General features: G+C 34.6%; 2 protein-coding genes across 2 annotated transcripts; both read left to right on the top strand.

The window, feature by feature from the left end:
• Positions 1-2,105: 2,105 nt before the first annotated feature.
• LOC121245575 (NADH--cytochrome b5 reductase 1-like) lies at positions 2,106-19,629 on the top strand (the record flags this gene model as incomplete). Its single annotated transcript, XM_041143588.1, has 10 exons — positions 2,106-2,206; positions 4,158-4,299; positions 4,680-4,770; positions 4,888-4,965; positions 5,493-5,573; positions 5,737-5,826; positions 6,471-6,536; positions 6,741-6,827; positions 6,942-7,156; positions 19,435-19,629. Coding segments are annotated over 9 exons (856 nt in total), but the record flags the coding sequence as incomplete, so codon positions are not given.
• Positions 14,196-19,629, top strand: LOC121245576 (NADH--cytochrome b5 reductase 1-like). The gene is made up of 9 exons (XM_041143589.1): positions 14,196-14,441; positions 16,393-16,534; positions 16,914-17,004; positions 17,122-17,199; positions 17,729-17,809; positions 17,976-18,065; positions 18,710-18,775; positions 18,979-19,065; positions 19,180-19,629. The coding sequence occupies exons 1-9, from the start codon at positions 14,294-14,296 to the stop codon at positions 19,297-19,299; spliced, it is 903 nt and encodes a 300-aa protein (XP_040999523.1). The 5' UTR covers positions 14,196-14,293; the 3' UTR covers positions 19,300-19,629.
• Positions 19,630-26,186: the final 6,557 nt, after the last annotated feature.

Raw genomic sequence — 26,186 nt, 5'->3', positions numbered from 1 at the left:
TTTTCATAAATGTTCTATAAAATGTTTTGTCTTTTTACTTTTTATTTTATCAACTAGCATTTAAAATATAGTGAAATAATCTCGTGACTACATAAAGGGTTAGGTTTACTAATTAGATTGGTGCGTGATTCGAATGCACGTAGAATAAGTTATTTATCTTTTATTTGAACATATAATAATGGGTTTTCAATGAAGAGGATCTTTTATTTTTGAATTAATGATAGGGAAGAATCGTTTAGCTTTCTTTAATAAATTATTCGCATCTTTCCCACGTACATAAGACAAAAAGTACTTAGATAATTGTAATTACAACCTAATACACTAATTAAAGGAAATATAAATTACATTTTTATATGATTAAATGAGACAACCATGCATCATTGGTCTTTTAGACCATGTGCGAGGTCTGCTGCAAATTGAACAATCATCATTGGTCTTTTAGACCATGTGCGAGGTCTGCTGCAAATTGAACAATCATTGAAGAAAAATATTATAGTCATAAAGTCATTATATAAAAATAATTTTACAAATTAACGTGATTTGATGTGATTTATTAAATTATAAAATTATTTTTATTATAAAGTAGATCTAACGAATCAAATGAAGTCACGTCAGTTTATAAGATTTTTTTGTTGTAATTTCTTTGTGAATGTAACAATTCTCATTCTCAGACTACTTCACTATTATTCATTACTATTCATAGATAAACAAAGATGCTCTTAATATATAAACGGAACCATAATGTCTACCATATAGTTTCATAGAAAATTTCAAAATCGAAAAAGATTATTCTTTATTCTAAATCTCATCGTTGTTGATGTGTCATATTTCAAGTGACTTTTCATTTAAATTGCAGAATTATAAAGTCATCCAAATGAAAAATAGCAATGTCATATATATGTATGTGTGTATATATATATATATATATATATATATATATATATATATATATATATATCAACTTCGATTCTTTTGGATGGAAGACTTGTTTATACATATGTGCATGTATGTATAAACAAGTCTTCAATTCAAGAGAATCAAAGTTGATGGAAGGTAACTACAATTGCACTTAAAACACGTTTTATGTTCATCTACAAAAATTAAAATAATGCACAAGGCAAAAGGGTATGGACAAAGCTTGATTATTCTATTGCATCATTATTTGGAGGACAAGGAGATCGACTTTGACCATTTCAAAGAAAGGATAGCGTGTTGTTAAGGTGTTGATCTGACTGACTCTGACCACATCTCTGTAAATAAATATGTTTTGAGTGCCTCCACAGTAAGTATTTCAATTCCCCACAATACAGCTATTATTTATTTCAATTCCCCACAACATTTATTATTGTCCATTCCAGATCTCATCTCATTTAATATAATAAATAGATAATTTGCTACCATCTTAATTATAATAAATTAATAAAATAAAATGAATATCATGATCTCCAATATAATATTATAATTTCATACATAGTTCAAAGTTACAAGAGTGCAGTCAAGAATCTGATGGCCTTATGGCACACGGCCCCTTACTCCCATGAAAAGCTTCTTTGCCGCCCATGTTTGACCGTTTTAGTTGACTTGTGGTCAATTTTTTATTTAATAATTAAGAAATTGATTTTAAGTATATTGATATATTTTTTATTTTTTAAAAATATTAAAATATATTAAAAAAATATGAATAAAAAAATAAAAATAAAAAGTTACAAAAGTAATTAGGGATTAAAGTGAGCGGACTACTCTGAACAGCAGAGTAGCTCGACTCTTTCTCTAAATGTAAAATATGAGTAACCCACTTCCCCATTGTATGAAAAAAAAAACTACAATAGTGCAGGTATAAAAGTTAATAATGTGAAAGATTATTTCTTCTGATAGATGATCGCTTGCTTGATTCCTTCTCTAACGCTTTTACAAACCTACTTTGAGTCCATAGAAGGGAAGGGAAGGGAAGGGAGAAGAGAAGTACGAGGAGAACAAAGTAAAGCATAAAATGGACATATATAGCTATTTAATACCCATCATCTCTGATGTAATCTGTGAAAAAGTTGCTTGTAAAAATGTTTCAGTTACCGTACAGTGTGACCTTTGAGTCTCTCAAAATGGAGCTCATGCAAATTCCCCAAGCCCCACGTGCTCAGGATAGCCATTGCTCTATCTTTGGTGGCCATACCTGCTGCCTATTTATATTTCACCAAGAAACCCAAAGGTATGATAAGTCTCTTCTAATTATCCATAGATTGATAAAAATAAAAATAAAGTTGTTATAATGTTCTAACAAAGTAAGTATTTGGTGCTCTCATTCTATCACAAAATATCATCTAAATTAAACTGTTTATATAAATTAAAAGTGGTACTTACATAAGTAGTTTTAATTATATGTAATAATATATGCATGTACACATTTCTCCATAAATATATACTTAACATAATAAATACTTAAAGATTTCGTGTGATATCACATTCTAATAAGTGATAAGGATAGGTGATGTATGAAATTTCACGTTGTTTAGAAACGAGAAGTTATTGCTTTTTATAATATTTCAAATGGCTCTAACTATATCAATGACTAGTTCTTTTAAAGTATAAGTCATGTTACTTGGGTCTTTCATTTGAGACGTTACATCTTGGCTCAATGATAAAGTTGATTCCCTAGTGGTGTGGATAGGAGGTGATGGGTTCAATTTTGTCCACCGATTTATAGTTTGAAACTCCAAACTTCCAGGAAGGGAAGTGTTTATTTCATAGATATTACTTGCAGTCAAGTTATGATAGTTGCAGTCGTAAGTGCACAAATACCGTACAATCACTTTAAAAAAATGAATAAAACTACGAGACCTACATGAAGAAATTAATTTTTTAATAGTGAACCACACTCTTTTTCAATGAGATTGCACGGCGTTTACGCACGCATTACTCAAACAACAAACCTCCATCAATCAATTTCCTAAAATTTGTCACTCCACTTAACCTGTCCGTAAAAGGATGTCAAGTGTCAACATCTAACCACTACTTTGAATTAGTTTACCAACACCAACAATATTACTTGCCTCCTTTTCTAAAATCTTGTTATATACGGAAAGAAATGGATATCAAATTTCTGAAATATATTTTCGTGCACATAGAAATTGTCAATCATGAAGGATCCATGCATTTGCCAACTTTACTGAAATTTGATTATTCCTGATACTTGATGATCAGTAAAAAAATGCATGTGAACTTCTTTATCAAGCAAGTTTTTAGGAAAACTATATGTTGTGCTCTCGAATTATCACTGTTTTTCAACTTGCATGCTAAAATATCAAAATTGTCAATGTACACAATAAATTGTCAAATTTTAACATTTTGCATACTCATTATGATCTAACCGTTGAAGATTGTGCTATACATGTACCATCTTTCATCAAAGTGAATGGTCAGATTTTGACCGAACGTGTAAATTATCAAGATTTGATGGTCTAAGAGCACTTTCGATGGATTAACTAAAGTTAAAGTATATTTTTTATAAATATAAGATGAATTTAGTTTTTAATTATTTCATTCACATAAGTTTTCACATTGGAATAACTATTTTTTCATTATATGACAATAAAATAATATAAGATGAATTTAGCTTTTGCTATTCACATCAAATTTCAATATTGAATTATCTATTTATTCATTATATAGTAATGAGTAATTAATAATTTTAAAAATATTTTAATTTGTTTAATTATGAATTTATTTTATTTTATCATATTTTACTAATCATAATATTATATACTAATTAGTAATCACATTCTAACTATATTTTTTCAATTATCATTAAAAAGGGAGAGAAAAATAATTGACATAAAATAGAGAGATAAATAATTGATATAAAATGTATTTTATGTATGAATAATTACTTTCAAATTTAGAAATTATTTTGTAAGTGACTGTAGATTTAGAATTTAGCTAATCCATTATGATGTCATTTTATGTTCTAAATGGATTTAGTTTTTAGCTAATCATGCTCCGGCTGAGATTTGACAATTTTGGTAGTTTAGGATGCAATTGAGATAGCGGTGGTAATTCAAATGTGCAAAACATAATTTCCTGTTTTTGTTTTTCGAGTTTTCTTATGCTCTTAAAATTCCTTCTTTGCTTGCCATATGACTATTCTGGTAATGTCTGTTCAGGTTGTTTAGATCCTGACAAGTTCAACGAATTCAAACTTGTTAAGAAAACTCAGCTAAGCCATAATACTGCAAGGTTCAGATTTAGTCTTCCTACACCCACTTCAATATTGGGTCTTCCTGTCGGACAACATATAATTTGCAGGTTCAAGTAACTGATTCTGTTAGTGTCAGTGATTTCAGAATTACAATGCATTTGTTGTCTGCATAATTATGATGTTTTGTTGTTGTGGATAAACACTTCAAAAGTTCTCTGAAGCTTTGAAACCTTCTTGAAATATAGATTATGGGTGCATAATGTCTGAACTATCTTTTAATAAATTGAGTTATTTGTTTGCTCATTTTGTTAATTTCTCCAGTTAAGCTTATTGAATATGATTGTTCCAACAATTTTTCGAACTCTCTTTATGTTGCTTTTATCAATTCCCCCAAAACTTAGTTGTCTGTATATACAAATAAGGGACATCTAGTTGATGCAACAAGTGACAAAAACTGAAACCTAACAAGTGTTCCCTGGTTAAGCAGAGGAAAGGATAACCAAGGTGAAGAAGTGACTAGACCATATACACCAATTACTTTGGACTCTAATGTGGGTTACTTTGAACTGGTTGTAAAGGTATATCCCATCATCTCCCTTTCATATCTAAGAGCATGTCTTTGCTCATTCATTTCAGTGTTAATCAGCAGAACTCGGTTTCTCATTTTGATGTTTTTTTTTTTTTTTTTGTAAAAGATGTATCCCATGGGAAAGATGTCCCACCATTTCAGAGAGCTGCAAGAAGGCGATTACCTGCCTGTGAAGGGCCCCAAGGTACATATTCTATCTTTTGGGGGATACCCACTTGATACACGTGGATGTTGGTCTCTATTACAGATAATAGTGTTAGCCATGGAAATGCTGATAGATTGTTTAGAACTTCTATTATGTACATGGGCTTGACACCTTGAAGTTGGTGACAATATTAGGTATGAACTCCAGTTACACTTCATTGCAGAGTCCTGTAAAATATGGTTGCGAGGATTATGCAAATAATTGCAAAACCTTTCATAATCACACTGTTGATTGTTGAAATGGAACTCTTACCATATGTAGGTTTTAAACAACTAGTAGTGATGAGTTTGCCTTCAAAATGTTGTGAGCAAAATCATTTAAGCTACCCATTTTGGACCATATCCACTTCGGTTCTACATTAGATCCTACCCTATTATCTTAAGCAATAGTGGGAGCTATAAATGTATGCCTAAATCAGTTGGTATTATGCATTGCATACTCATTAGAACCAAGATTTCCAAATTCTTTTTTTTTCATTTTATGAGTTAAGTTTTCGTGCTTAAAAGGGGCTCTTTAACTACAAACCTGGCCAAGCTAGAGCTTTTGGAATGCTTGCAGGTGGCTCTGGCATAACCCCAATGTTTCAGGTACGTATGTGAGCATTAAAAAGCGGAATTTCTTCTTCTTCTTCTTCTTCCTGTTTAGTGGTCTGATTGGTATTATTGATCTTATCAAGCATTTTGTTGAATTAAAGTTTCTTATCTCTACTTCTCTCTTTCTTTGTTTCTTTGTCATTCCTTTTGTTTCCAGCTCATTCGAGCCATACTAGAAAACCGGAAAGATAAGACCAACGTGCATCTTATCTATGCCAATGTCACCCTAGATGACATCCTGTTGAAGGTAATTTGCTTGCTTCATTTTTTTCCCCTTATAGATGAGTGTGCAGTGCACTAGTTTTTCTTTACTGGATGAATTAGAAAAAAATTGTTCAACCAAACAGATAGTGCACCTGTCAGAATCATTTACAAGACCTTTGTAGCAGGGCACTCCAAACGGCAGAAACATAAATAAGACAAAGCAAATTACACAGAGAAAGACATCAATGGAAACAAACTAAATGTAATTAGAAACAGCAATAGCAATTCCTTAGCTTTGACAGAGTCTGGTTGATTCGTTCTGCATCCAAGTTGTCCTCATAATATGAAATTTTCTTTTAGAACTATATCTTATTTACCTTTTCTGCAATTCTTGCATATAAAAGAAGATGTACCACATATAAAAAGAAATAGAGTTAGTCTAGGCAAAGTCTCCAAATGGGGACTGCTTATGCAAACCTATACAGTTATGTTTAAAAAAAATACGAGTCACGGAGTTTCACTTTAAGTTACATGATAGACATGAGTGTCCTTATCATTCTACCTTTTTTTCAATATCAGACACATCAATCTCTTTCTCCAAGTCTCTTGAGTTAACTGTCTCTTGATTCATTATTTTCTCTGATGTAGTAATGATGAGAGTGCATTTTTTTTATGGACTTTCTGCAGGAAGAGCTAGATGCCTTTGCTAGAAATTTCCCTAATCGTTTCAAAGTCTTCTATGTCTTGAATCAGGTCAGTTCCTTTGGTACAACATTTCCTTCAAATTTCTCTCTTTTTAGATGTGCTAAGGGAACACTTGCAAAAGATATCACCTTGATTTCAAAAACAAAAAAAAAGATATCCCCTTGATTTCAAAAACAAAAGAAAGATATCCCCTTGTTGTAAGTATGTGTCAAATCTTTATCACTGATGCTCACTCTATCCCATAATTGCCAGCCTCCTGTGCCATGGAATGGTGGCGTTGGGTTTATAACCAAGGAAATGATTCAAACCCATTGCCCGGCACCAGCCCCAGATGTTCAGGTTAGTTCCCCAATTTTTATATTTATTTCAAACGAAAACTTGCAAAAGTTCCTTCTCATTGTCATGACACTTGCTCTCTAACTCGCACTCCTTACTCGGCTAAAACATTTTCAGATTCTGAGGTGCGGTCCACCAGCCATGAACAAGGCCATGAAAGCTCACATTGATGCACTTGGATACACATCAGACATATGTTACAATGAAACCCTGGGGAACTCTGGAGAAGATAACTGAGAAGTCTGAAGTGAACTGAAGTGTTGTCGTGAAGGCTAAGCTTACATGAGTTCGGGAATGGGCTGGATCACGTAAAGGCTGAAGCCCGCACTGCAATAGGGTTTGAAGAACAAGTGGGCCTTGGCCCAATTTAGTATTAAGTCTATTAATGTTTTATAATTAATCTAGTATCGGTTATTGTATTTCCTTGTTTTATTCCGTTAAGTTGTTATGGTATTGTCAGAGAATATTCTCCATGAGTGCGCAGAGTTTGTTACGTGTTCTGTCCATATACATGGTTGTTTTCTACTGTAAAGACATCAATGAATGCATAAGTTTTTTTGTATTTGCCCTTCTCGAGAGAATGCTCATTCTCTGAGTGAGCTTATTCATCCTTCTACCCCAGGGGGTGTTACAGAATTGGTATCAGAGATACCCCCATCCCCTTCTTACAAAAGTATACTCATGGCAGAAGGCACCCGTTTGTCACAGCTGCAGGAGAGTTTCACCTCTCTAAAGAAAACTTTTGAATCCCAGTTCAAGAGCTTGGAGACAGAAATGCTGGCCTTGAAGAGACAAATTTCCTTGCTCACTATGGAGTTGCAGAAGAAGCATTAGGAGGAAACTGAATCTTCACATGCACCAAAGGGGCAGTAGGACCTCCAATTTGTTCAGATGGGAGAAGTGCAGACCCGTTCGGTAAGACTTGACTTCCCTATGTTTACTGGTGATGATCCCACAGGTACATCAGTTCTTTAAGTTTCACAATACTCTGCCACAACACAAGTTACGGTTAACATCATTTCATATGGAGGGTAGGGCATTGGTGTGGTTCCAGGAGATGGATGAGACTGGGCAGTTGGTTGATTGGGAGTGGTTTGTGAGGGCCTTATTAGGTTTGGTCCAAGTTGTTATGATGATCCTATGGAGGCCTTAACCAGGCTTAGGCAATCTGGTTCAGCAGAGGACTACAAAACCCAATTTGAGTCCCTCTCTAATACGCTGAGGGGTCTATCCAATAACTATAAACTAAGTTATCTTTTGAGTGGGCTTAGGGATGACATTCGTCTTCCAGTATGCATGTTCAATCCTACATCCCTTATTTTAGCCTACAGTTTGGCCAAAATCCAGGAGGAAAACTTGTCCCTCACTAGAAGAATCCATAAACCATTCACTTCCTATTCTACTGAAACCACCCTACCTAGAATTAGCCAACCACAACCTGAGAACCAAAAAACCTATCCAAAACTCACCTTACCAGTACAAAAAATTAGCCAAACACAAATGAAGGACCGTAGGGATAAGGGTCTGTGCTATTACTGTGAGGCAAGATGGACACAAGGGCATAAGTGTCAAAAGCCTAGATTATATTTGATTGAAGAGATTTGTGAGGTGCCGGATGAGGAAGGGGCTGTGATGGGCGATTTGCTTGAGAAGGAAAAGGAGCCTGAACAGAGGCCGGTGAAAATGATTAAAACAAAAGGGGGTCCAGAAATATCACTCCATGCTATCACTGGTTCAATCAACACTAAGCCCATGAGAGTCAAAGGAAAAATCGGGGACTGCTGGATAGTCATTCTCATTGACTCTAGTAGCACCCATAACTTTGTTGACTCAGCAGTAGTCCATAAGACCAGGTTGCGAGCCAATAGGGAGGAAACAGTCCAGATTAAAGTGGCGAATGGGGAATTAGTCTCTAGTGTGGGGAAAGTGAAAGACATACCATGGGTAATTCAGAATGTTCCCTTTTTGGGTGAAGCCTATGTGTTGTTGTTGGCGGGGTGTGATATGGTCTTAGGAGTGGTTTGGCTCCAAACCTTAGGGTCTATCTTATGGAATTTCAAAGAGCTAAAAATGCAATTTTCAGTGGCAGGGTAACAAGTGCTACTTAGATGCCTGACCAGCTCTAAATTGGTGTCACGACCAGCATACACTATAACCCCAATTGCCCAATTAGTATTCTTCAGCTGACAGCCTTGAAGGACAATATTGGAGGGTTCAAGTGACAGCTTTTTTCCATCAATTTCCATGTTTGCATGAAAGCGATAGATATTCCTATTTGGTTTTTCACACTTGATCAACCCACTAACTTTTCCTTCATCAGGCATCTTCAAGAGGGTCTCTTGTTTCGCATAGCGAGTTTTCAAATTTGACTTCCCATCCAAATTAATCGTCTGCACGTATGCGACCCCAGTTGGGTCGCTGGTCGAGAGCAGCACCATATCACAAGGAAGTGTTTCATTTGCTTGAATTCTGATGATTTCACCAACTCGGAGGTCCTTCCATTTTTTTGGTTGGAACTGATCATTAACCAAAACTGATGCCAACATGTTGTTCTCAATTCGGTCTGACCGGTGCCGCCTATAGTCCTCATATGCATCCTTCACAGTTGTAACTAACAGCACAAAGGCTAACGGCAAAATTGAAACTCCCCGGCCAAAACGGCCAGCTGTGGGAGCTGATTCAGCACAGCAATTACAAGAAAATATATGTATGCGACTCTATGAAATTGTTCAAACAAATTTCTTGGCAAAAATGTAATAATCGAATACTTTGCAGTTCTTAAAGAGTTTCCCGCAAACTCATACCTCTCATTTGTCTTCGCAAGATCATTTATACAAATCAACCTCGCATCCTCATCACTGATTTCCTTTTGGGACATGCTAAGCGGCTCGGAATCAGCCCCTCTGGACCCATATCTCACGGGCTTCGACCCCAAGTCACCAAAACTCACTTCCCTGATGGAATTCCCCGCCGACTTGGACTGAATGGAAAAACACTTCGTTGGGATGAGGAATTGAAATTGGGTTCCACATTACAGGAAGTCTCAAATGGGTTTTTTGATTCCATCTCGGAAAAAGATCCGGGGCGGCCAGAATTTGGTTTAGCTAGATCCAACAAGATGGGTGCAGTATATATGTCTCGAGAATTTGGAATTCTCGGAGATGGGATCAAAAGGGGACGCTCAGAGGCCAAGATCTGAGGATTAGAGGCCTCTTGAACAGAACAGAGTTAACAATCACCAAAGTCATGAAATACCCAAAAGGTTATTTCTTTTTTTCTTTCTATTTTCGATAAGTAAATAGCTGGAGGTGATTCAACCAATTGCCACGAAAGTTTACAACAACAGCAGAAATTTAAGACAAGCAGCAAACCCAGGACTAAAACAGTCGTGTATGTACGAGAAACGAATAGGAAAAGACGGGCCTAGTTAAATATTTAGCTGGTGATGCTAGATATCAACTGTACAAACAGGAATCGAGAGTAAGAGAGAACCTTTGCTTTGCGCTAAATAAGGCTGGCTGTCAGAAGTTATTTGCTCGTACACCAGGAAATGTTAGAGGGGGATAGAGAGAGTAATGAAGGAGAAGAGGAGAAGAGGGTTTGAGCTGAAAGAGGTCGTTTCCTGGTGTGGTGCCACAATAAAATCTAATGATGCGTGTTTTTGATGGACAAGAAGAAGTATTGTGAAAGGTCAAAGGCATTGTTAGAGAGAGAGATGGAGCGAGGGAGAGGGCGGCGACTGCAATGAAAATGGAAAGAAGTCGTATTGGGGTGGCGACAAAGAACGCATCAAAAATCATATAAAAAGGAGAAATCGAAATTCTGTATGTGTGAAAGCACGAGGAGAAAAAAAAAAAAAAAGGTAATCTTTCGAAAGAAGAAAAAAATGGGGGAGAGAAAACTTGCTCTCTCTAGAAGGACCGGTGGGGTGGGGGATGATAATAATATTTGAATGGTATTATTGGATTGTCTGAATTTGACTGGACTTTCTTGTATTTCCCTCTTTAGATGCTTGAAATCAAATCTGTAAGAGGAGTTGGTGCTAAGCTTCTCATCATCTTCCTTCCACTCTTCTTTCTCTCTCTCTTTTCTTTCTTTTAAATGGGAGCTGTTTTTTCCTTTTTATTCCTCTTCATTATTGTGTTCATACCTCAGAGCCTTTTTCTTTTTCATTCAACAGCACCATTGAAGTATGCTTTGATGGCTTCTGGCTTCCTTTGTTTGTTACATTATAATTTGGAGTTACTTGGCCATCTTTCATATTTATGAGTTGATCTTTTCATCTTATCTCTTGATATTTTTTATCCTAATTTTAGAATAGATTTTTATTGTGAAAAAGTACAATTTGCAATCTATTAGAACTTTTGTACTTTGCATTCCAAAATATCAAAACCGACACATTACACACTCAAATTATTAAAAATAAATAGTTTTACACCTTCATTTTATATATATTAGGCTGGGTAGTATTTGTCTCATTTGTGGGTTTTTCCCCTACCGAAGTGAGGATTGATTAATAAAGAATAAGGTTGTATTTGAATGTTAAAATAAGTTGAGTTGAGATGATAAAATATTATTAGAATATTAATTTTTAATATTATTATTATTTTAAGATTTAAAAAATTTGAATTGTTTATTATATTTTGTGTTAAAATTTAAAAAAATTATAATAATAAATTGAGATAGATTTATAAACCAAACGAAGCCTAAGAGGTATGGTCCTCTTTTGTTAAAAAAATTACAATATTTGATAAATATTTTTTAATAAATTCTACTTGAAACATCTATATACCATTATCGACACGACAAACAATTAAACATATGTAGAGTTTTGATTCCATCAATGTTCATCCCCATCGAAAAGTGACAAAATGATGGCATCATATGTAATTAAGGATATTAAAACAGATGGATATTCTTTCTCAGTTTCAAAATGCCATATTATGGTTTGCATACAAAGATTTTTTTGTGTATTTATAACTTTATATATACATATATATATATAGGTACGAAAGGACCAAAATTATCACAATTTTAGTGAATTATTTTTATTTTTTATTAGTGTAATTACACCTCTTTTTGAAACTACTAGGGACTTTTGCTTGTATGCATTGTGATACAATTGTTTATATCCAATTAATTAGAAAAAACATGAATTATTTGAACTTAAAACGCACAACTAACACATGATATGCATTCCACTTATTGAACATGATTAGGTTTTGATATAATCAAAAACATGGCAAAGGGCTTACCGACTTCATACATATGACTAATACTAGATACAGTTTTAAAATGAACAAGTCTAACGCATTTATTTAAAATATATAAATGAAATTTTTCATGTTTATTGTAAGTTTGACTATTTTTTAAAAGGTAATGCACGCGACTTTTATTTGTATAAATTATTTTTTTCATAAATATATCTATAAAATGTTTTGTCTTTTTACTTTTTTTATTTTATCAACTAGCATTTAAAATATAGTGAAATAATCTCGTGACTACATAATGGGTTAGGTTTACTGATCAGATTGGTGCGTGATTCGAATGCACGTAGAACAAGTTATTTATCTTTTATTTGAACATATAATAATGGGTTTTCAATGTAGAGGATCTTTTATTTTTGAATTAATGATAGGGAAGACTCGTTTAGCTTTCTTTAATAAATTATTCGCATCTTTCCCACGTACATAAGACAAAAAGTACTTAGATAATTGGTAATTACAACCTAATACACTAATTAAAGGAAAAATAAATTACATTTTTATATGATTAAATGAGACAACCATGCATCATTGGTCTTTTAGACCATGTGCGAGGTCTGCTGCAAATTGAACAATCATCATTGGTCTTTTAGACCATGTGCGAGGTCTGCTGCAAATTGAACAATCATTGAAGAAAAATATTATAGTCATAAAGTCATTATATAAAAATAATTTTACAAATTAACGTGACTTGATGTGATTTATCAAATTATAAAATTATTTTTATTATAAAGTAGATCTAACGAATCAGATAAAATCACGTCAGTTTATAAGATTTTTTTGTTTAATTTCTTTGTAGATGTAACAATTCTCATTCTCAGACTACTTCACTATTATTCATTACTATTCATAGATAAACAAAGATGCTCTTAATATATAAACGGAACCATAATGTCTACCATATAGTTTCATAGAAAATTTCAAAATCGAAAAAGATTATTCTTTATTCTAAATCTCATCGTTGTTGATGTGTCATATTTCAAGTGACTTTTCATTTAAATTGCAGAATTATAAAGTCATCCAAATGAAAAATAGCAATGTCATATATATGTATGTGTGTATATATATATATATATATATATATATATATATATATATATATATCAACTTCGATTCTTTTGGATGGAAGACTTGTTTATACATATGTGCATGTATGTATAAACAAGTCTTCAATTCAAGAGAATCAAAGTTGATGGAAGGTAACTACAATTGCACTTAAAACACGTTTTATGTTCATCTACAAAAATTAAAATAATGCACAAGGCAAAAGGGTATGGACAAAGCTTGATTATTCTATTGCATCATTATTTGGAGGACAAGGAGATCGACTTTGACCATTTCAAAGAAAGGATAGCGTGTTGTTAAGGTGTTGATCTGACTGACTCTGACCACATCTCTGTAAATAAATATGTTTTGAGTGCCTCCACAGTAAGTATTTCAATTCCCCACAATACAGCTATTATTTATTTCAATTCCCCACAACATTTATTATTGTCCATTCCAGATCTCATCTCATTTAATATAATAAATAGATAATTTGCTACCATCTTAATTATAATAAATTAATAAAATAAAATGAATATCATGATCTCCAATATAATATTATAATTTCATACATTAGTTCAAAGTTACAAGAGTGCAGTCAAGAATCTGATGGCCTTATGGCACACGGCCCCTTACTCCCATGAAAAGCTTCTTTGCCGCCCATGTTTGACCGTTTTAGTTGACTTGTGGTCAATTTTTTATTTAATAATTAAGAAATTGATTTTAAGTATATTGATATATTTTTTATTTTTTAAAAATATTAAAATATATTAAAAAAATATGAATAAAAAAATAAAAATAAAAAGTTACAAAAGTAATTAGGGATTAAAGTGAGCGGACTACTCTGAACAGCAGAGTAGCTCGACTCTTTCTCTAAATGTAAAATATGAGTAACCCACTTCCCCATTGTATGAAAAAAAAAAACTACAATAGTGCAGGTATAAAAGTTAATAATGTGAAAGATTATTTCTTCTGATAGATGATCGCTTGCTTGATTCCTTCTCTAACGCTTTTACAAACCTACTTTGAGTCCATAGAAGGGAAGGGAAGGGAAGGGAGAAGAGAAGTACGAGGAGAACAAAGTAAAGCATAAAATGGACATATATAGCTATTTAATACCCATCATCTCTGATGTAATCTGTGAAAAAGTTGCTTGTAAAAATGTTTCAGTTACCGTACAGTGTGACCTTTGAGTCTCTCAAAATGGAGCTCATGCAAATTCCCCAAGCCCACGTGCTCAGGATAGCCATTGCTCTATCTTTGGTGGCCATACCTGCTGCCTATTTATATTTCACCAAGAAACCCAAAGGTATGATAAGTCTCTTCTAATTATCCATAGATTGATAAAAATAAAAATAAAGTTGTTATAATGTTCTAACAAAGTAAGTATTTGGTGCTCTCATTCTATCACAAAATATCATCTAAATTAAAACTGTTTATATAAATTAAAAGTGGTACTTACATAAGTAGTTTTAATTATATGTAATAATATATGCATGTACACATTTCTCCATAAATATATACTTAACATAATAAATACTTAAAGATTTCGTGTGATATCACATTCTAATAAGTGATAAGGATAGGTGATGTATGAAATTTCACGTTGTTTAGAAACGAGAAGTTATTGCTTTTTATAATATTTTAAATGGCTCTATAATTATATCAATGACTAGTTCTTTTGTAGTATAAGCCATACTTGGGCCTTTCATTTGAGATGTTACATCTTGGCTCAATGATAAAGTTGATTCCCTAGTGGTGTGGATAGGAGGTGATGGGTTCAATTTTGTCCACCGATTTATAGTTTGAAACTCCAAACTTCCAGGAAGGGAAGTGTTTATTTCATAGATATTACTTGCAGTCAAGTTATGATAGTTGCAGTCGTAAGTGCGCAAGTACCGTATAATCACTTTAAAAAAATAAATAAAAATACGGAACCTACATGAAAAAATTAATTTTTTAATAGTGAACCATACTCTTTTTCAACGAGATTGCACGGCGTTTACACACGCATTACTCAAACAACAAACCTCCATCAATCAATTTCCTAAAATTTGTCACTCCACTTAACCTGTCCGTAAAAGGATGTCAAGTGTCAACATCTAACCACTACTTTGAATTAGTTTACCAACACCAACAATATTACTTGCCTCCTTTTCTAAAATCTTGTTATATACGGAAAGAAATGGACATCAAATTTCTGAAATATATTTTCGTGCACATAGAAATTGTCAATCATGAAGGATCCATGCATTTGCCAACTTTACTGAAATTTGATTATTCCTGATACTTGATGATCAATAAAAAATGCATGTGAACTTCTTTATCAAGCAAGTTTCTAGGAAAACTATATGTTGTGCTCTCGAATTATCACTGTTTTTCAACTTGCATGCTAAAATATCAAAATTGTTAATGTACACAATAAATTGTCAAATTTTAACATTTTGCATACTCATTATGATCTAACTGTTAAAGATTGTGCTATACATGTACTATCTTTCATCAAAGTGAATGGTCAGATTTTGACCGAACGTATAAATTATCAAGATTTGTTGGTCTAAGAGCACTCTCGATGGATTAATTAAAGTTAAAGTATATTTTTTATGAATGTAAGATGAATTTAGTTTTTGGTTATTTCATTCACATAAAGTCTTCACATTAGAATAACTATTTTTTCATTATATGACAATAAAATAATATAAGATGAATTTAACTTTTGCTATTCACATCAAATTTCAATATTGAATTATCTATTTATTCATTATATAGTAATGAGTAATTAATAATTTTAAAAATATTTTAATTTGTTTAATTATGAATTTATTTTATTTTATCATATTTTACTAATCATAATATTATATACTAATTAGTAATCACATTCTAACTATATTTTTTCAATTATCATTAAAAATGGAGAGAAAAATAATTGATATAAAATATAGAGATAAATAATTGATATAAAATGTATTTTATGTATGAATAATTACTTTCAAATTTAGAAATTATTTTGTAAGTGACTGTAGATTTGGAATTTAGCTAATCCATTATGATGTCATTTTATGTTCTAAATGGATTTAACTTTTAGCTAATCATGCTCCGGCTGAGATTTGACAATTTTGGTAGTTTAGGATGCAATTGAGATAGCGGTGGTAATTCAGATGTGCAAAACATAATCTCCTGTTTTTGTTTTTCGAGTTTTCTTATGCTCTTAAAATTCCTTCTTTGCCTGCCATATGACTATTATGGTGATGTTTGTTCAGGTTGTTTAAATCCTGACGAGTTCACAGAATTCAAACTTGTTAAGAAAACTCAGCTAAGCCATAATACTGCAAGGTTCAGATTTAGTCTTCCTACACCCACTTCAGTATTGGGTCTTCCCGTCGGACAACATGTAATTTGCAGGTTCAAGTAACTGATTTTGTCAATGTCAGTGATTTCAGAATTGCAATGCATTTGTCGTCTGCATAATTCTAATGTTTTGTTGTTGTGGATAAACACTTCAAAAGTTCTCTGAGGCTTTGAAACCTTCTTGAAATATAGATTATGGGTGCATAATGTCTGTACTATCTTTTGATAAATTGAGTTATTTGTTTGCTCATTTTGTTAATTTCTCCAGTTAAGCTTATTGAATATGATTGTTCCAACAGTTTTTCGAACTCTCTTTATGTTGCTTTTATCAATTCCCCAAAACTTAGTTGTCTGTATATACAAATAAGGGACATCTAGTTGATGCAACAAGTGACAAAAACTGAAACCTAACAAGTGTTCCCTGGTTAAGCAGAGGAAAGGATAACCAAGGTGAAGAAGTGACTAGACCATATACACCAATTACTTTGGACTCTAATGTGGGTTACTTTGAACTGGTTGTAAAGGTATATCCCATCATCTCCCTTTCATATCTAAGAGCATGTCTTTGCTCATTCATTTCAGTGTTAATCAGCAGAACTCGGTTTCTCATTTTGATGTTTTTTTTTTTTTTTTGGTAAAAGATGTATCCCATGGGAAAGATGTCCCACCATTTCAGAGAGCTGCAAGAAGGCGATTACCTGCCTGTGAAGGGCCCCAAGGTACATATTCTATCTTTTGGGGGATACCCACTTGATACACGTGGATGTTGGTCTCTATTACAGATAATAGTGTTAGCCATGGAAATGCTGATAGATTGTTTAGAACTTCTATTATGTACATGGGCATGACACCTTGAAGTTGGTGACAATATTAGGTATGAACTCCAGTTACCCTTCATTGCAGAGTCCTGTAAAATATGGTTGCGAGGATTATGCAAATAATTGCAAAACCTTTCATAATCACACTGTTGACTGTTGAAATGGAACTCTTACCATATGTAGGTTTTAAACAACTAGTAGTGATGAGTTTGCCTTCAAAATGTTGTGAGCAAAATCATTTAAGCTACCCATTTTGGACCATATCCACTTCGGTTCTACATTAGATCCTACCCTATTATCTTAAGCAATAGTGGGAGCTATAAATGTATGCCTAAATCAGTTGGTATTATGCATTGCATACTCATTAGAACCAAGATTTCCAAATTCTTTTTTTTTTTCATTTTATGAGTTAAATTTTCGTGCTTAAAAGGGGCTCTTTAACTACAAACCTGGCCAAGCTAGAGCTTTTGGAATGCTTGCAGGTGGCTCTGGCATAACCCCAATGTTTCAGGTACGTATGTGAGCATCAAAAAGCGGAATTTCTTCTTCTTCTTCTTCTTCTTCCTGTTTAGTGGTCTGATTGGTATTATTGATCTTATCAAGCATTTTGTTGATTTAAAGTTTCTTATCTCTACTTCTCTCTTTCTTTGTTTCTTTGTCATTCCTTTTGTTTCCAGCTCATTCGAGCCATACTAGAAAACCGGAAAGATAAGACCAACGTGCATCTTATCTATGCCAATGTCACCCTAGATGACATCCTGTTGAAGGTAATTTGCTTGCTTCATTTTTTTCCCCTTATAGATGAGTGTGCAGTGCACTAGTTTTTCTTTACTGGATGAATTAGAAAAAAATTGTTCAACCAAACAGATAGTGCACCTGTCAGAATCATTTACAAGACCTTTGTAGCAGGGCACTCCAAACGGCAGAAACATAAATAAGACAAAGCAAATTACACAGAGAAAGACATCAATGGAAACAAACTAAATGTAATTAGAAACAGCAATAGCAATTCCTTAGCTTTGACAGAGTCTGGTTGATTCGTTCTGCATCCAAGTTGTCCTCATAATATGAAATTTTCTTTTAGAACTATATCTTATTTACCTTTTCTGCAATTCTTGCATATAAAAGAAGATGTACCACATATAAAAAGAAATAGAGTTAGTCTAGGCAAAGTCTCCAAATGGGGACTGCTTATGCAAACCTATACAGTTATGTTTAAAAAAAATACGAGTCACGGAGTTTCACTTTAAGTTACATGATAGACATGAGGGTCCTTATCATTCTACCATTTTTTCAATATCAGACACATCAATCTCTTTCTCCAAGTCTCTTGAGTTAACTGTCTCTTGATTCATTATTTTCTCTGATGTAGTAATGATGAGAGTGCATTTTTTTTATGGACTTTCTGCAGGAAGAGCTAGATGCCTTTGCTAGAAATTTCCCTAATCGTTTCAAAGTCTTCTATGTCTTGAATCAGGTCAGTTCCTTTGGTATAACATTTCCTTCAAATTTCTCTCTTTTTAGATGTGCTAAGGGAACACTTGCAAAAGATATCCCCTTGATTTCAAAAACAAAAAAAAGATATCCCCTTGATTTCAAAAACAAAAGAAAGATATCCCCTTATTGTAAGTATGTGTCAAATCTTTATCACTGATGCTCACTCTATCCCATAATTGCCAGCCTCCTGTGCCATGGAATGGTGGCGTTGGGTTTATAACCAAGGAAATGATTCAAACCCATTGCCCGGCACCAGCCCCAGATGTTCAGGTTAGTTCCCCAATTTTTATATTTATTTCAAACGAAAACTTGCAAAAGTTCCTTCTCATTCTCATGAAACTTGCTCTCTAACTCGCACTCCTTACTCGGCTAAAACATTTTCAGATTCTGAGGTGCGGTCCACCAGCCATGAACAAGTCCATGAAAGCTCACATTGATGCACTTGGATACACATCAGACATATGTTACAATGAAACCCTGGGGAACTCTGGAGAAGATAACTGAGAAGAGAAGTCTGAAGTGAACTGAAGTGTTGTGGTGAAGGCTAAGCTTACATGAGTTCAGGAATGGGCTGGATCACGTAAAGGCTGAAGCCCGCACTGCAATAGGGTTTTAAGAACAAGTGGGCCTTGGCCCAATTCAATATTAAGTCTATTAATGTTTTATAATTAATCCAGTATCGGTTATTGTATTTCCTTGTTTGATTCCGTTAAGTTGTTATGGTATTGTCAGAGAATATTCTCCATGAGTGCGCAGAGTTTGTTACGTGCTCTGTCCATATACATGGTTGTTTTCTCCTGTAAAGACATCAATGAATGCATAAGTTTTTTAGTATTTGCCCTTCTCGAGAGAATGCTCATTCTCTGAGTGAGCATATTCATCCTTCTACCCCGGGGGGTGTTACAGAATTGGTATCAGAGATACCCCCATCCCCTTCTTACAAAAGTATACTCATGGCAGAAGGCACCCGTTTGTCACAGCTGCAGGAGAGTTTCACCTCTCTAAAGAAAACTTTTGAATCCCAGTTCAAGAGCTTGGAGACAGAAATGCTGGCCTTGAAGAGACAACTTTCCTTGCTCACTATGGAGTTGCAGAAGAAGCATCAGGAGGAAGCTGAATCTTCACATGCACCAAAGGGGCAGCAGGACCTCCAATTAGTTCAGATGGGAGAAGTGCTAACCCGTTCGGTAAGACTTGACTTCCCTATGTTTACTAGTGATGATCCCACAGGTACATCAATCTTTAAGTTTCACAATACTCTGCCACAACACAAGTTACGGTTAACATCATTTCATATGGAGGGTAGGGCATTGGTGTGGTTCCAGGAGATGGATGAGACTGGGCAGTTGGTTGATTGGGAGTGGTTTGTGAGGGCCTTATTAGGTTTCGTCCAAGTTGTTATGATGATCCTATGGAGGCCTTAACCAGGCTTAGGCAATCTGGTTCAGCAGAGGACTACAAAACCCAATTTGAGTCCCTCTCTAATACGCTGAGGGGTCTATCCAATAACTATAAACTAAGTTATTTTTTGAGTGGGCTTAGGGATGACATTCGTCTTCCAGTATGCATGTTCAATCCTACATCCCTTATTTCAGCCTACAGTTTGGCCAAAATCCAGGAAGAAAACTTGTCCCTCACTAGAAGAATCCATAAACCATTCACTTCCTATTCTACTAAAACCACCCTACCTAGAATTAGCCAACCACAACCTGAGAACCAGAAAACCTATCCAAAACTCACCTTACCAGTACAAAAAATTAGCCAAACACAAATGAAGGACCGTAGGGATAAGGGTCTGTGCTATTACTGTGAGGCAAGATGGACACAAGGGCATAAGTGTCAAAAGCCTAGATTATATTTGATTGAAGAGATTTGTGAGGTGCCGGATGAGGAAGGGGCTGTGATGGGGGATTTGCTTGAGAAGGAAAAGGAGCCTGAACAGAGGCCGGTGAAAATGATTAAAACAAAAGGGGGTCCAGAAATATCACTCCATGCTATCACTGGTTCAATCAACACTAAGCCCATGAGAGTCAAAGGAAAAATTGGGGACTGCTGGATAGTCATTCTCATTGACTCTAGTAGCACCCATAACTTTGTTGACTCAGCAGTAGTCCATAAGACCAGGTTGCGAGTCAATAGGGAGGAAACAGTCCAGATTAAAGTGGCGAATGGGGAATTAGTCTCTAGTGTGGGGAAAGTGAAAGACATACCATGGGTAATTCAGAATGTTCCCTTTTTGGGTGAAGCCTATGTGTTGTTGTTGGCGGGGTGTGATATGGTCTTAGGAGTGGTTTGGCTCCAAACCTTAGGGTCTATCTTATGGAATTTCAAAGAGCTAAAAATGCAATTTTCAGTGGCAGGGTAACAAGTGCTACTTAGATGCCTGACCAGCTGTAAATTGGTGTCACGACCAGCATACACTATAACCCCAATTGCCCAATTAGTATTCTTCAGCTGACAGCCTTGAAGGACAATATTGGAGGGTTCAAGTGACAGCTTTTTTCCATCAATTTCCATGTTTGCATGAAAGCGATAGATATTCCTATTTGGTTTTTCACACTTGATCAACCCACTAACTTTTCCTTCATCAGGCATCTTCAAGAGGGTCTCTTGTTTCGCATAGCGAGTTTTCAAATTTGACTTCCCATCCAAATTAATCGTCTGCACGTATGCGACCCCAGTTGGGTCGCTGGTCGAGAGCAGCACCATATCACAAGGAAGTGTTTCATTTGCTTGAATTCTGATGATTTCACCAACTCGGAGGTCCTTCCATTTTTTTGGTTGGAACTGATCATTAACCAAAACTGATGCCAACATGTTGTTCTCAATTCGGTCTGACCGGTGCCGCCTATAGTCCTCATATGCATCCTTCACAGTTGTAACTAACAGCACAAAGGCTAACGGCAAAATTGAAACTCCCCGGCCAAAACGGCCAGCTGTGGGAGCTGATTCAGCACAGCAATTACAAGAAAATATATGTATGCGACTCTATGAAATTGTTCAAACAAATTTCTTGGCAAAAATGTAATAATCGAATACTTTGCAGTTCTTAAAGAGTTTCCCGCAAACTCATACCTCTCATTCGTCTTCGCAGGATCATTTATACAAATCAACCTCGCATCCTCATCACTGATTTCCTTTTGGGACATGCTAAGCGGCTCGGAATCAGCCCCTCTGGACCCATATCTCACGGGCTTCGACCCCAAGTCACCAAAACTCACTTCCCTGATGGAATTCCCGCCGACTTGGACTGAATGGAAAAAACACTTCGTTGGGATGAGGAATTGAAATTGGGTTCCACATTACAGGAAGTCTCAAATGGGTTTTTTGATTCCATCTCGGAAAAAGATCCGGGGCGGCCAGAATTTGGTTTAGCTAGATCCAACAAGATGGGTGCAGTATATATGTCTCGAGAATTTGGAATTCTCGGAGATGGGATCAAAAGGGGACGCTCAGAGGCCAAGATCTGAGGATTAGAGGCCTCTTGAACAGAACAGAGTTAACAATCACCAAAGTCATGAAATACCCAAAAGGTTATTTCTTTTTTTCTTTCTATTTTCGATAAGTAAATAGCTGGAGGTGATTCAACCAATTGCCACGAAAGTTTACAACAACAGCAGAAATTTAAGACAAGCAGCAAACCCAGGACTAAAACAGTCGTGTATGTACGAGAAACGAATAGGAAAAGACCGGCCTAGTTAAATATTTAGCTGGAGATGCCAGATATCAACTGTACAAACAGGAATCGAGAGTAAGAGAGAACCTTTGATTTGCGCTAAATAAGGCTGTGAGAACTTATTTGCTCGTACACCAGGAAATGTTAGAGGGGACAGAGAGAGTAATGAAGGAGAAGAGGAGAAGAGGTTTTGAGCTGAAAGAGGCCGTTTCCTGGTGTGGTGCCACAATAATATCTAATGATGCGTGTTTTTGATGGACAAGAAGAAGAATTGTAAAAGGTAAAAGGCATTGTTAGAGAGAGAGATGGAGGGAGGGAGAGGGCGGCGACTGCAAAGAAAGTGGAAAGAAGTCGTATTGGGGTGGCGACAAAGAACGCATCAAAAATTATATAGAAAAGAGAAATTTAAATTTTGTATGTGTGAAAGCATGAGGGAAAAAAAAAAAAAAGTAATCTTTCGAAGGAAGAAACAAATTCAGAGGGAGAGAGAACCTGCTCTCTCTAGAAGGACTGGTGGGGTGGGCGATGATAATAATATTTAAACGGTTTTTACTGGATCGTCTGAATTTTACTGGACTTTCTTTTATTTCCCTCTTTAGATGCTTGAAATCAAATCTGTGAGAGGAGTTGGTGCTAAGCTTCTCTCATCATCTTCCTTCCCCTCCTCCTCTATCTTTTCTTTCTTTCTTTCTTTTAAATGGGAGCTGTGTTTTCCCTTTTTATTCCTCTTTCATTATCGTGTTCATACCTCAAAGCCTTTTTCTTTTTCATTCAACAGCACCATTGAAGTATGCTTTGATGGCTTCTGGCTTGCTTTGTTTGTTACATTATAATTTGGAGTTACTTGGGCATCTTTCATATTTATGAGTTGATCTTTTTATCTTATCTCTTGAAAATTTTTATCCTAATTTTAGAATAGATTTTTATTTTGAAAAAGTACACTTTGCAATCTGTTAAAACTTTTGTACTTTGCATTCCAAAATATCAAAACCGACACATTACACCCTCAAGTTATTAAAAATAACTAGTTTTACACCTCAAATTATCTATAGTTTTTCATTTGTGGGTTTGTATTCGTTGGTTCTTTGTTCCACGGTTTTTCCTCCATCTAAGTGAGGATTGATTAATAAAAAATAAGAGGTGTCGTCCTCTTCTATTAAAAAAAAATACAATATTTGATAAGAAATTCTACTTGAAACACCTATATACCATTATCGATACGACAAACAATCAAACCAATCATTTTTGTAATTGATATGATAGGCATATACATATTTATCATGTCAATAATGTTACACGAATATGCATTTGGGTGACGAAAATAGCAAAGCTTTTTTTTTTTTTTAGATTAAATAAGATGGATAAAGACTTATTTAAACACTAGCATTTAATAAAATCTCATGTTTTGATGTCGGCTTTAAGTTTAAACATAGAGTTTTGATTCCATCAAAGTTCATCCCCATCGAAAAGTAACAAAATGATGGCATCTTATGTAATTCTTTTTCAGTTTCAAAATGCCATATTATGGTTTACATACAAAGATTTTTTTGTGTATTCATAACTTTATATCTATCTATATATATAAAGTGGCTATTTAATAGAAAATCTTGTTTTAACGGTTTTTTATTATTTTTCTGTTAAAGTTAACACCATTTATCTATAGATATATTATTGAAGGGCAGTAATTAATTATACAGGTAAAAAAAAATAGGCTGCGGAGATCAAGAATATATAGAATTAATGTTTGTACGTACTTGAAATACTGTACCGTTTTTCCAATACACGAACTTATAGAATTAATGCAAGAATATATAGCTATATTTATCCAGAAGTTCCGTACCAAATTCCGTTATAATAACTTATTACAGCGTGATTTCCCTTCTTTTACCGGCATGCGCAACTTAAAAATACCACTCAACAAATTTTCCTTCATAAAGCTGCAATATTTTGTGATTATAAAACTTGAATCTCGTTGTAAATCTCGTTGTACGTCTACTCTATGGTCGTCTATTGCTTTCGATGCTCACGGATTATGATATAAATGTTCAATAAATTACATGGATCAGTCTAATTAATTAAAGTCGTGTCTATAAATCTTTGTTCATGAATTTCTTAAATTCAGACAAAAACTAATAAACATATAGTTTTCAATACTTCAAAATCATATAACTAATTTTAGAATTTAACACTCGTTATCATAGTTGTAATTATTTATAAATACATAAATATTATATTATTATTTAATTAACCAAAAATATTACGTCTTTATTAATAAAAAATTAGTTTTTAATAAAAAAAATTTAAATATAAACTAAGTTAACGTACATTGTACGTTGCTTTTACCTAATATATATATATAGGTACGAAAGGACCCAAATTATCACAATTTTAGCGAATTATTTTATTTTTTATAGTGTAATTACCCCTCTTTGAAACTACTAGTGACTTTTGAATTGTATGCATTGTGATACAATTGTTTATAGTTTGGGAAAAACTTACAGCCGGATGGGTATAAAACTCAATTTTACACCAACCAGTAAATAGACGAGACATAGGCACTCCAGGAAAAGCTTAGCTAAACTCGCGTGCATGCCAATTCCCCCTATTTTCTTCTGAATCGATCTCCCTCTCTCCCCCATCTGTGCACGCATCGTTTTTCTTCTCATATAAAGAGGGGGATTCGTTGAGGACCGAGAGAAGGATGCGCTCACACCCTCCATAGAAATTCCCAACAGAGATGACCCTTTAACCCAAGCCTCCTTATGAAATAATCAAGCAATGAAAGTGGAGTTACAGGATTCATCTTCCACTGAAGTGTGGAGGGCACCAGAATCTCCATTCTCTTAATGGTTTTGGCCTCAAATATGTACCTACTTTCCTCCACCCGATCAAAATAAAGACGTTCATGAAGATGAATGAATCAGAGAAAACCAAACACTAGCGTTTCACACTTTGCGAACTGCCAACAAGCTGATTAATTTATTCAAAAGTAAAGTACCTGCAAGTCTATCAAAAGGAGTCTATCAAAAGGGGCACTTGAGTCTCCTCGACCTTGGCGGTGAGAGAAAGACAAGCTACAGCAGCAAGTTGGATCATCCATGGCTTCCCAGCCTGACATTAGAAGCTTGAGAGGAATATCAAGGTAGTTGATAGCTAGAATCGCAGTAAGAATAGAGAAAGAGTAATGAGCATTGACCTTCAACATCCACTCCACAGCGTCTTTACGAGTCCCAGCAAGAACAATGAAAACGATGCGTGCAGAGATGGGGAGGGAGGGAGATTCAGAGAGAGGGAGATCGATTCAGAAGAAGAGAGGGGGAATCGGCGCGCACGCGAGTTCAGCTAAGCTTTTTCTGCAGTGCCTATGTGTCGTCCATTTATTGGCTGGTGTAAAATCGGGTTTTATACCCATCCGGCTGTAAGTTTTTCCCTTATTTATATCCAATTAGAAAAAACATGAATTATTTGGACTTAAAACGCACAACTAACACATGATATGCATTCCACTTATTGAATATGATTAGGTTTTGATATAATCAAAAACATGGCAAATGGCTTACCGACTTCTTAAATATAACTAATACTAGATACAGTTTTAGAGTGTGCAAGTCTGATGCATTTATTTGAAATATATGAATAAATTTTTTCATGTTTATTCTAAATTTGATTATTTTTTAAGAGGTAATACGCGAGACTTTTATTTGTATAAATCATT

This window comes from Juglans microcarpa x Juglans regia, unplaced genomic scaffold (assembly GCF_004785595.1).
Source record: "Juglans microcarpa x Juglans regia isolate MS1-56 unplaced genomic scaffold, Jm3101_v1.0 JmScfU0067, whole genome shotgun sequence".
Taxonomy (NCBI): domain Eukaryota; kingdom Viridiplantae; phylum Streptophyta; class Magnoliopsida; order Fagales; family Juglandaceae; genus Juglans; species Juglans microcarpa x Juglans regia.
Note: the sequence above shows the minus strand (reverse complement) of the source record. Positions and strands in the feature narration are given on the sequence as shown.

Coding starts and splice junctions, on each gene's coding strand:
- LOC121245576 (XM_041143589.1), top strand. CDS start 14,294: ATGTTTCAGTTACCGTACAGTGTGACCTTTGAGTCTCTCAAAATGGAG. Junction 14,442..16,392: donor TTTCACCAAGAAACCCAAAG/GTATGATAAGTC, acceptor ATGTTTGTTCAG/GTTGTTTAAATCCTGACGAG. Junction 16,535..16,913: donor GGACAACATGTAATTTGCAG/GTTCAAGTAACT, acceptor CTGGTTAAGCAG/AGGAAAGGATAACCAAGGTG.